Source organism: Electrophorus electricus, chromosome 5 (assembly GCF_041902795.1).
Source record: "Electrophorus electricus isolate QZ-2024a chromosome 5, ASM4190279v1, whole genome shotgun sequence".
Lineage (NCBI taxonomy): Eukaryota > Metazoa > Chordata > Actinopteri > Gymnotiformes > Gymnotidae > Electrophorus > Electrophorus electricus.
In genome coordinates, this window is record NC_137501.1 from 8,475,759 (window position 1) to 8,487,960 (window position 12,202).

A 12,202-nucleotide genomic window follows, 5' to 3' on the forward strand; every position below is an offset into this window, starting at 1 on the left:
ATTCTTGTGGTCCCAGGTGTCGGATTACGGTGGGAGGGGGGTTAGTTTGGGCATTTCGGATTAATTTAGTTATTTTGCACGCCTGTGAGGTTTGTGTGAACCTGCGTGTCTGTGTCTGTCTGTGTGTGGTATGCGTGTGTGTGTGTGTGCGTGTGTATGCGTGTGTGTGGTATGCGCGCGCGTGTGTGTGTGTAAGCGCACTCGCTCCTTTCTCTCTGTTTACACGCTAAGTAAGTCTGTCTTCACTTCTGCCGTGTCCCGTCTGCCAGTGTTTGACAGCTCACCACTTAACAAGGCTGTATAACTTGCACGTCCTGCCCTGGTCCAGAGCACAAACTCCTTCACTTAGCTGTAAACCTGTAACCTTTCTCTCTGTCTCTCTCGCTCTCTTTCTCACTCTCTCTCTCTTTCTCTCTATATCTGTCTGTCTCTCTCCCTCGCTTATTCTCGTGAACCCATCCATATTCCATCAGCGCGAGATGGAGTCGAAATTGAGAACAGATGAAGGCGGCGTGGCGGCGTTGCGGAGCGGCAGCGGGCCGACTCCCCGTGTCTCACGGCCAAGCACTTAATCCCTCTCCGTCATCCTCTCTCTCTCTGCTGCTGCTCATTATTTTTCTCGCAGGATGGAAAGACGGCAGAGGATCTGGCAACCGCAGAGCAGCAGGACCACGTAACGCTACTGTTGGCCAAGCTGAAAAAGGTTTGAGCTCTCTCTGCCACTCTTTCCCCAACGCATTACTTGCGGTATATGAGAAGGCTCTGTATTATCTGTCAAGCTGTGCTGGTAATAATAAGACACACACTAACGGCACTAGCAGCAAGTTTATGACTTATTAGTTAACCGTAATCAGTCATATTCTGTCGCATTCAGGTTTTGTGGTTTATTTGAGTTGGACCAGCCTGTGGGGTATCCATAAAAGTTCAGCTGCTGTTGACCTGCTCTGCTAATTAGCACACACTCTCCGTTTGGTCCCATCAGGACAACCACAAGGGCAGCTATGTCCAGCAGCTGCGGCTCACGCAGACGGCCCAGCCGCGCATCAAGCTGAAGCTGTTCGGCCACTCGGGCGCCGGAAAGAGCACGCTGCTGGAGTCTTTGAAGTGCGGCATACTACGGAGCTTTTTCCGCCGCCGGAGGCCCCGGCTCACCAACCCCGTGAGGCACCCGGCCTCTCCGGCCAGCTCCAAGCCCGCAGGTACGGCTCGTGGGGCAGGGCCCTCGGCTGTCTGCCCCATGCAGGCCAGCGCAGGGCTGGATCGGCACGCAATAAAATGGTGTACTTTTGTGGTGGTGGTCAACTCCGCCACGCACTCTGGGCACGGCAGAGGTGACTGCGTGGGCAGAGGTTTGGCTTAAGCAGGTTGGAGGTTTTGGTTTTGGTTAGAGCAGGAAGGCTTGGGTTGGAGTCTGAGCACCGTAAAAGGGCTGTGCCATAATCGGCGTCCCGCTGACGTGTCCTGCCAAAAGACACACAAGTGTCATGGGCCGCCCTGAAGATGGTGAGGTCCGTGACCTTGAGAGCATGAGGCATCTTCCGTGTGTCATGACTGACGAATCCCTCCGAATCGGCGCGCGAGGGCGTGCGAACAAAGGCCCCCCAAAAAAGGAAAAACCGTGTGTGACGGCGACGACTGTGCATGCCCCCACTGTGCCACAGGCTTGCCAGTCGTTCCATTGCTTCTTGTGCCTCTAGTCTCAACTGGATGGGCCGAGGAACGTTCTGTCACGTGCCTGCTGACAGAGTGTTTGTGCAACTGTCTTTCTTCCCGTGACAGACGGGACTGTGTGACATGACAGGAACCTGTTTTGTCAGCCCTCTCTGCGAGGCTGTCCTTTAATAATCACGTCACTAAGAATGTGCCTGTGACATTCTTTACATCTGTAATCCATAATTACCTTATGCTGTTATTAATGTCATACCTAATGTACAGGGTGGATTCACTAACTCTAGTCTGAAAACTTTAATAGGAACAGATTTTATTTCATATCTGAAATACTATGCAATACATGAAATACTAATAATAGATGGGCATTCACACTTGAAGGTACTATACTTATAAGATTTTTGGTTCCACCACAAGTTTTTTTTTTTTTCCTCCCCTATGCACGTATGGACTTAGCTCCCCCTTCTGGTTATAATTTGTTACTGCATGGTTTTCTCAATTATGCAGTTACAGGCCTGCAACTTTTAAACCCTGCAACTTTTAAACAGAGTAATTGGGATTAATAGTGATAATTGCTCAAATTAAACTATGGTCTAATGATCTGTGTTTGTCTGCCTGTGTGTTGTGCGACATTTCTTTCTTGTGTGTGTTGTACACACATGCGGTATGTGTGTGTGTGCTTTTTCTGTCTGCGTGGCGTGTGTGTACGTTTGTATCTGTTGTGTGTGCGTGCGTCTTGTCACAGTCTCGGCGAGTATCTCTAACCTGTACCCAGGCTGCGAGAACGTGAGCGTGCGGAGCCGCAGTATGATGTTCGAGCCCAGTCTGACTAAAGGCATGCTGGAGGTGTTCACGCCCGCACACAACTCGCTGTCGGTGGCCGACGACACGGCCACCAAGGCCATCGACATCCAGACAGCCAACGTCAATGGTCAGAGACTGGCCGACAACCTCGCTCCTCACTCTGTTCCGCACACTCCTCCTCACGCTGCTGTTTATATTTGTAATCATACAGTTGCTTGGCTATGTCCAGCATTTATACTGGTAGCCAAATACAAATATGAATCCCCTTTCTGGCGTAATTTAAGTGGTTTAATTATTTAAAGCACCAGGCTTAGTGATGGCTAGCTTATTAAAATATTCATTAATGTTTATTCAGTGTTTTTATTATTCATGGAACTTGACTGAGTTATTGATATTCGCAATTCTTCATTTTGATGAGTGCTAGAAGGAATTGAAATGAGGATTTTGGAAGATTAGTAGCGATCAATTATTGAGCGGGAGCTTTTGAAACCTACTTAAGAAAATGGAGAAGTTTTAAAACACTTTGTGTCTGTGTGTGTGTCAGGTGTGGGAGACTTCAGCGTGTGGGAGTTCTCCGGAAACCCGGTGTACTACTGCACGTACGACTACTTTGCGGCCAACGACAGCACGGCCATCCACCTTGTGCTGTTCAGCCTGGAGGAACCGTATGAGACGCAGCTCAGCCACGTCACCTTCTGGCTCAACTGCCTCAAGGCCCTAACCCTGCCCGATGACAACATAGGTGGGTGGGGCTACAGGGGGAGGGGGGGTCTCTGCACTCCGCAGGTGGCCGGTTTGCAGGCCTGTCTCTGAGTTGTCCCATTAACACTACGGCTCCTTGGAGTGCTTCAGTGGATGCTCCTCTTCAGCCACTATCAGAGGGTCTAGGTCCAGGCCTTAAGGGTCTCGGTCCAGTTGTAATCCTTCTGCTCCTCCACATCAGCACACCGGAATAGTGTAAACAGTAGCTTTGCTGCTCTGCTTTGCCTCTTCCATGTGTCCCAGAATTCAGGTAGATAGAGATTGTTTATGTCTGTACACAGACTGATGGCGATGGTTTCTGTCTGTGTACACAGATAGAGATGATTTCTGTTCATGTACGCAGTTAGCTGGATATTGTTCTTGTTTTAGTTAATCCCTCTTCCTTTTTACACAGACCGGCTCACCTTCCAACACACATTTATTTACTGCACATTCAGTTTGTTCCAGTTCTTTGTCTGTGCTCTCGAATGGATTTTACCCAGTGTAAGACGCACTGCACCACTCCGTTTGCCTTACATTCATGTTTAGTCATTTATTACCGACACTGATATTCAGGGCCACTTTCAAAAACATGCAAACATTGATTAAAAAAAAAAAAGATTTATAATTTACAAGATAAACGCCTTCAGTTAATCAAGTGCAAATCTTTCTTAAGGAAAAAAATACCGTACAATATTACAGTATGAGCAAGAACAAAGAAACGAACAGAAATGGTGCATCAGCAGAGCATGGAACTGTTTGTACTTGAGCAAAACTAAGATCACTAACGTGAGCTTGTCATGTGCTCTTGTCACATGCTCAGAGTGTGCAGACAGAAGCCTTAAGTGAAAAACAGCCAAAGATCGACTATTTTAAACGGTCAAATAGAAACAGGACAACATAGTAGATCACCTTGACTGAAAAATACATGCTTGAATAACCCGAAACACGTGATGAAACAAGCATGAAATAATGGGAAAACAGACTAGGGAGACAATCTGTGCACTTCTGACTCCTGACTCCTGTGCGTGTGTGCATGTGTGTGTTAGACCTGAACCAGGCAGGCCCTCGCTGCAAGTGTTCGGTAAGGATGAGCGGGACTGACGTTTAAGTGTGCTGCCCCACTGTGTGTGTCCTCAGTGTTCGGCGGGAAGATCCGGAATCCTCTGCGCGTGGTGCTGGTGGCCACACACGCTGACATCGCCAACCTGCCTCGGTCGTTCGGTGGAGAGTTCGGCTACGACAAGGAGAGGGCACTGCTGAAGGAGGTTCGCACCAGGTACCCTGCCCAGCCATGCCGAATGCTCATTAAAAAGACTTTTAACGTTATATAAAACTCACAAAGACTTTTCATTTTATTTACTTGGAGCCCCATTTCTGGCTTTCTAGATAAACTGCTTAGGTAATGCTTAATTACTCAAGAAATACAGAGTATGGCCGAATTATTATGCAAATGTCATGTATTTTGAAACTACTGAGTACATTAATTTGTTTGTGAGTGGGCATTTATGATTATTAATAAATAAACATTTTGGTTGTTTTATCACTACCTGTCATAATGAACCTCCTGCAGAGTTCTTCAGGATCTGGCCAGTTCATCCCTTGTGCTCTTGCGCAGGTTTGGGAATGATCTGCAGATAGCAGACAAGCTCTTCATCATGGACGCCGGTGCCTCCACCTCCAGAGATATGAAGCTGCTGAGGAGCCTTCTGTCCGAGCTGCGCAACTCTGTCATCTCTGTACGTGCTCTCTTCAGTTACTGCCGCCACGGGGAAGGGCCTCGTGACAGCAGAGTGGCTGTGTGTGTGTGTGTGTGTGTGTGTGTGTGTGTGTGTGTGTGTGTGTGTGTGTGTGTGTGTGTGTGTGTGTGTGGGGTGGTAGTAGTAGTCCATTATGACTCAGTCTGAGCGCTCTTATGTTTCCCCATAGCCCTCTGCTACTCTCTTACACACATGCACGTACACAAAGCAAAGGCCTATCCCACACGCACTCTCCCTAATGAGCCCCTCACTCCCCCTGCATCCCTCGCACTTTCTCTGTTCCTCCCACACACCCCCGCAGCCGTTCCCTGCCTAAGCTACCTCACTCACCCAGGCCCCTCTGTCTTTACCATGCCCCCCCCCCCCCCGGCTGGTTTGTTTATGAGCGTTCCTTCTAGCCAAGGTCCGTCAGCTGAAAGATATCTCGTTTCTGAACCCAAAATACAAAATTTTCTGGCGTTTGTTAGTCTCTCCTGACACACTTTTTCTCTCCCTCCCTCCCTTGCCCTCGCTATCTCTCTCACAGAGCTGCAGGCCTATGACTCAGCTAGCAGAGAAGTTGTTGGCCACTCTGCCTTCATGGCGTAGAACGACTGGGCCCAATCAGCTCATGTCCTGGCAGCAGTTTGTGGCAGACGTGCAGGAGCAGATCAACCCTCTGGCCAGCGAAGAGGACCTGCGCGAACTAGCCCTGCAGTTGCACAGCATGGGAGAGGTGTGTGTGCGCGCGTATGTGTGAGAGAGAACAGACATCTGTTTTAAAAAGCACCATAAAATTTTATTTTGATTGAGAGAGAGAGCGAGGTAGAGAGCCATGCGTGTCTTTTTTTTTTTTTTTTTTTTTTTTTTTTTTTTTTTTTATTATTATTGTATATAATTTGTGCTCTGATCTGAATAACCTCTGCTCTCCGCTCCAAGTTAATCAAGTGGCATAGATATGAATGGTCTTCAGGATTCAGCACCAAGTATGCTTACAAGCTGTGGGTGGCACTGGTTAAAGCTATCCCCCCTGTTCTTCCAATTACACCTCCTACACTATTTTAGCAGTGCATCAACAACAAAACAGCCGGAAGGACATCCGAGTGTTTGCCATAACATTCTTACATAATACGCTAGATGACTTTTGTCCTCTGATGGATGAGTTTTTGTCCTTTTTCGTTAAATAAAATAATAAAATTCAATGCTATCAAAATTGGGGGGGGGGGGGGGGTTTGAATCCACTAGAGGGCAGTGTTATATCACTGATTGGCTGGGTTTCCCAATCTGGGAGCAATTGTGGATCTTAGTGAATGAGGGTATTTTTTCGTGATATGTCTTTTGGTCGGGTGCTAGGCGTGAAAATTGTTTGTGCACTAAATGTTATCTGGCTCTTTTGGTTCTACTTTAATAATTTGAATGTCACTCTTCTATTAGATTGCATAAATATTCAGTGCAAATTCAAATTGTGTGACGATAGCACACAATGGGTTTTGTGAGTTAGACCATAATGAAAGCAAGGCACATTGCTTTCATTATGGCACAAGGAAACACTGAGGGTTTCACCAGTTCTGCAGGGACTTGTGTGTGCTCAGGGTCATGATCGCTGGTTGCTGAGATGCTGTGATTAATCAGAGCCAAAACTCAACTCAACACCTGATTGCTACAGTCGCCATAGTAACTCACCTCAGCTGTTCTTATCATGTCTTTTTTTTTTTTTTTTTTCTCTTTTATCCCTGGGCTTTAGATCAATATCATGCAAAGTGAAACGGTCCAGGACGTGGTTCTGCTGGACCCCCGCTGGCTCTGTTCCAACGTGCTGGGCAAGCTCCTCTCCATCGAAACCCCCAAAGCCATCCACCACTACAGGGGGCGTTACCGCCAGGAGGAGCTCCAAACCCTGGTCTCTGAGGGCGATGTGGATGAGCTCCTCCAGATCCTGGACGCCATGGACGTGTGCGCACGCGACCTGGCCAACCCTGGCATGGTGGACATCCCCGCGCTGATCCGCACGGGCGGCCTGCAGCGCTCCTGGTCTGACGAGGAGGTGGAGGACACCCTGCTGTACGGTGGCGTGCGCATCGTCCCTGCCGAGCACCTGACACCCTTCCCCTGCGGCCTCTTCCACAAGCTCCAGGTCAACCTGTGCCGCTGGAGCCGGCAGCAGCGGCCCGAGGCCGAGGCTGACGATGCCCGCCTGTGGAACGGCGGAGCCCGGGTGGGGCTGGGCAACGCAGACGCCCTGGTGCTGCTGGTCAACCACGGCCAGGGCGTGGAGGTGCAGCTGAGGGGGCCCGAATCGGAGCGCGCCCGCTGCTATGCCCTGTTGGACACGCTGTGCGGCATGGCAGAGGGCCTGCTGGCCGCCACGCTGCCAGGCCTGCTGACCGCCCGCCATTACCTGAGCCCCCAGCAGTTGCGCGAGCACCACGGCCCGATCATGCTATACCAGCCGCGAGACTTTTTCCGCACCCAGGCACGTGGCGAGAGTGCTCTGGCCAACACCATGGGCGGCTATCGCGAGAGCTTCAGCAGCATCGTAGCGCTAGGCTGCGCCCAGACGTACAAGCGGGGCAGCCTCGGCAGGGATGTGCCGGCATCCGAGATCGGCTACCTGGCCCGACGGAAGCTTTGTCGCCTACTGGACCCTCCCGATGCCCTGGGCAAGGACTGGTGCCTGCTTGCCATGAACCTGGGCCTCAGTGAGCTAGCCGCCAAGTACAGCACTGGCACAAACGGAACTCCGCCGCTGGACCCTTTCTCTGTCCCGAGCCCAACCGCGGCCCTCCTGCAGGAGTGGAGTCAGCGCTCAGACGCTACCGTAGGTGTACTAGTGGCGAAGCTTCGTGAACTCGGGCGTCGTGACGCCGCTGATTTCCTACTGAAAGCAGCACCGGTTTTCCGGGTGAACGCAGAGAGTGTAGGCACTCCACCGGAACGCTACGGCCCAGTCTGCAATGGCGGTGCAACGTCTTACAATTCCATCAGCTCTGTCATCTCACGCTAGAGCGCGCCCCCTATGTGCATGGAGGAACATGTGCAATTTAACCTGTGGAGTGTTGTTATATCTCAGTTCCCTCATCCAAGACTGTGAATCTTAGTACTCATCAACCTTGCTACACTTTGCCGTTTCCGAATGTCTCATTCCTCTGAGGCAACCCTGAGAGAGTGCCTGGTTTAAGAATAATTATGTTGTATTTTTGTTGTCTGTTTTTATTCCAAGTTAGAATCTCATAAAACATCAAGGAGAAATCTCATCTGAATCGATGAGGAGTTCTTCAATTTTGTATTCTTTTATACATTCCAATATCTATTGTGATAATGCGGTTTATACTAAATTTGACAACAGAAGGATGAGTTAGGTTATCAGCCCCAGTACTTTAAACAATACTATAATGATTCAAGCAACTGAGTGCCTTTATGATGGTAATCCATTGTCAACAAGCCATCCTGGACACACCCAGTCCCGCTTACTAAAATGAATATTTGTCAGTATTTCAATCCTTAGACGCCCTTTTGTAAATCTGTTGCTTCTACAGCAAAGGCAAAGAGATTATTGAGGTTTTGGGTTGTGTAGCACACTTCTCTGCCTCAAATTAAGAAAAAAAATATACTAAAGTTATATGCATACCATTTGATGCTAGAAAACTATCCATATTGGAAATTCATTAAGCTTTTACTTTTTATTTATTTTTATTTTTAATAAAGAATTGTAGCCTTTTCTCAAGCTCTGTTCAAAATTTGTTCCAAGATACCTCATTGCAGAGGACACAGTCCTTCAGACTGGGTTTGAAACTGCACAGAAAGCACGTGAAACACATTGAGCATTTCTTTCTGACCCTCCAAAGCTTTAGATTATATAAAGTCCTCTAAAGTGTCCAATCACAGGGCCACAATTTCACTGGGAAAGCACAACCTACTAAGCCACTAAGTATATTTTATCACCACTTTGGATCAGGATTTGCTTTGACACTTTCACATTATTTTCATTGCGAAAGTCAGATCTGCACAATGGGACTTAAATATTGCTATTAAGCTACTGTAACTACGTGTGCATTCCTAATATTACAGAAAGTAAAGAATTGTAACAGCAGTTTCCATTACTAATGCAGTTTCGGTTGCATATGACTTTGGCTGCTCTGTGTTTTTAAAGCATGATCTCAATATTGTTACAGTTGTCAACTTTAATATATATTTCCTGTTTTACACGTCTCATCACCGTCTAAGAGGACATGTTCATTTCGAACTCATTTCATGCTCAGCTGTACTGTTTTCAGTGGATATTTAACCAAAACAATATCCCTTTTCCAATGGATTGAAATCAGGCAAAGGTTTTATGAAATGTCCATTTTGTTTTGCACTGAGGTTTAAATTAGAATTCACTGGTGTATATTTGGAGTCAAAACAGTGCTCTAGATATATGTACTACGAAAATGCCTATAAAAGCTAGGCATCCCCACTCATGAGTGAAAGTGTAGCTTGAATTAATTCTAGATCCAGAATGCTTATTTTTGCAGACTGGCCTTTATGATGTTATGGAAATTAATGTATTGCTTTTGTCAGTCAACTGAAATGACAGCTAAAATCTGTAATAGCCAATAACTCCATCTCTCTCTCTCTCTCTCACACACACACACACACACACACACACACACACACACACACACACACACATACACACACAGAGAGAGAGAGAGAGAGAGAGAGAGAGAAGGGGAGCAAAGGAATTCCTTGTGAATTCTTTTCTTTTTTTAAAAAAAGCCTAAATAGATTAACAGTTATCCAGCAACTTCCAACGGACCAACTCTGGTTTATCACTTGACCTGCAGTTTGACAAAAATTAAAAACACAATAAGGGGAAAGTGCATAGCTATGTTCTCATTCCACTCAGCACATTTATTTCTCTGTCATGATTGAGTTTGTATTATTGAGCGCTGTCTCGCTCTGTCTGTTTTATACCAGTGGTTGTCGAGCTTCATGTTATCCCCTATTAAAACTCTGCTGAGGGTTTTAGTGGGGAAAGGTACTGGGTGTATTTAAGATTTTGTACAGTCATCTCTTTGCACAAGACTTTTCATCTATTTATATTATATTCCTATAGCATGTCTCTGAATGCCATGTCCCTGATACTTCCTTAAAACAGCGTAGTATGTTTTTATAATAAATTGGATTACCTGACAGCATTGGGCTGTCTCGCTTTTGTGTCAGACGTGTCAAAAGTGCTGTTTGTAATTGCATTTTCTACCACTTTCTGTTCTAAGAAAGGTTGCTGTTGCTCTGCTGATCACTGATAATCTAGCCCTGATGATTATCAACTTTGAAAACATCCAGCACCACTCAAGGTGTCAGAAAAGTGCTGTGCTTGGAATTTCAAGCAATATTTGTCTATCTTGACTTCTTTGATTGAGGCCTAACCCCAGATTAGCTGTGATGAATATGAAAACGGATAATAATGGTGAAATGATAATGTCATTTGTCAACTCCTAAGGAAACAGTGAGACGTGCCTGGACTCGTCTTCAGAAGCAGGAAACAATTGTCACTGTTTTTCAGTATGTTTTTTTCTGCTACCATCTCAATGCAAAGTGAGCATACAAGTTGTAGTGTAGAGATATAGCAAATGTAATAACTTGAGTCATTACATGATCACTTAAGGTTATGCTATGAAAGAAAAAAAAATTCCTCAGTTTTATTCCAAAAATTGTAATATTTAAAAAAAATTTATTTCTAGGATATTTCAGTTATTGGGCTTTCATTTCAAATATTTAAAGTTAACTTTATCTAGACAGAAATTGCAGAACAACTGGAGAGAACTGTTAAACTGCATCTACCCTCCAGGCAGTAACATTACCTTCTTCGCTTTCCGTTTCAGGTGTCTCAGAAATATCCATTATCAGCAGACGTTTTTCCTCTAATAAATATTAACTAGGCAAACAAATTATAAAACAGACACAGTTAATGCTTGCACTACTAAGATGCTAATCCAAAATGCCATATTTCTATCCATTCAAACTGTATCAAGATCTATTGTACATTATATTATTAATATATTACTGTGTCAATCTTAAGGTGAAGCCCTTTGTCCTGAATAATGTATGTCTTCCACTTGTAAGTCTATAGTCATGGCCAAAAGTATTGAGACTGACTAATTTTGGTTTTCACAAAGTTTGCTGCCTCAGTTTTTTTTTTGTCAGATGTTTATATGGTATACTGAAGTACAATTATAAGCATTTCACTTTTTTCTTTTACTTTTTATTGACAAATACATCCAGTATAATCAAAGGCATAATATTTACTGTGTTGACCCTTCTTCTGCAATTCACCTTGGCATGTTGGACATCATCATCTGGACAAAATCTTGACTGATGGCAACCCATTCTTGCCTGATCAAAATTCTGAGCAAACCCACTCCCTTGGATGAGGGCTTGCTCAGGAGTGGCAGAAGGCAGGTGTGAGTGCATCTGGCATGCACAGTGAGGCGAAGGCTTCTGGTGTCGAGACTTGGTGTCAAGAAGGGCAAGAAAGAAGCCACTTCTCTCCAAGAAAAACATCAAGGACAGACTGACAATCTGCAGGAAGTATAGGGATTGGACTGCAGAGGACTGGGATAAAGTTATTTCCTCTGATGAAGCTCCCTTTAGACTGTTTTGGACATCTGAACAAATGATTGCCTGGGGAAGAAAAGGTGAGCACTACCATAAGTCCTGTGTTGTGCCAACAGTGAGGTATCCTAAAACCATTCATGTCTAGAGTTGCTTCTCATCCAAGGGAGTGGGGTTTGCTCAAAATTTTGCCAAAGAACACTGCTATGAATAAGGAATGGTATCCAAACATGGATGTTTGAATTTGGTGATGAACAATGCTTTTACCAGCATGATGTAACACCATGTTACAAGGCAAAAATGATAACCCAAGTGGCTCGGTGAACAAAACCTTGACATTTTGGGTCCATGGCCAGGAAACTCCCCAGATCTCAATCTCACTGAGAACCTGTGATCAATCCTCAAAAACAGAGTGGGCAAACAAAAACACAGAAATTGTGATCAACTCGAAGCACTATTTAGGCAAGAATGGGTTGCCATCAATCAAGATTTTGCCCAGAAGCTGATATCCAATACGCCAAGGTGAATTGCAAAAGTCTTAAAAAGAAGGGTCAACACAGTAAATATTAAGTCTGATTAAACAAGATGCATTTGTCAATAAAAAGTTTGTATTTTTTAAGTTAAAAAACTAATTAAATGCTTATAATTGTACT

At 45.6% G+C, this 12,202-nt stretch overlaps 1 protein-coding gene across 2 annotated transcripts in view; it reads left to right on the forward strand.

Annotated features, from left to right (window-relative positions):
- dapk1 (death-associated protein kinase 1) overlaps positions 1-10,132 on the forward strand; it is a 45,373-nt gene extending 35,241 nt beyond the window's left edge. For both annotated transcript variants that reach the window (XM_035529680.2, XM_081714110.1), the window contains 8 exons: positions 626-703; positions 983-1,199; positions 2,414-2,599; positions 3,017-3,214; positions 4,354-4,492; positions 4,832-4,952; positions 5,500-5,688; positions 6,697-10,132. In XM_035529680.2, the coding sequence (XP_035385573.1) occupies positions 626-703; positions 983-1,199; positions 2,414-2,599; positions 3,017-3,214; positions 4,354-4,492; positions 4,832-4,952; positions 5,500-5,688; positions 6,697-7,956 (2,388 nt within the window). In that variant the 3' untranslated portion in view covers positions 7,957-10,132. The remainder of the gene's footprint in view (positions 1-625; positions 704-982; positions 1,200-2,413; positions 2,600-3,016; positions 3,215-4,353; positions 4,493-4,831; positions 4,953-5,499; positions 5,689-6,696) is intronic.
- The last annotated feature ends 2,070 nt before the right edge of the window (positions 10,133-12,202 follow it).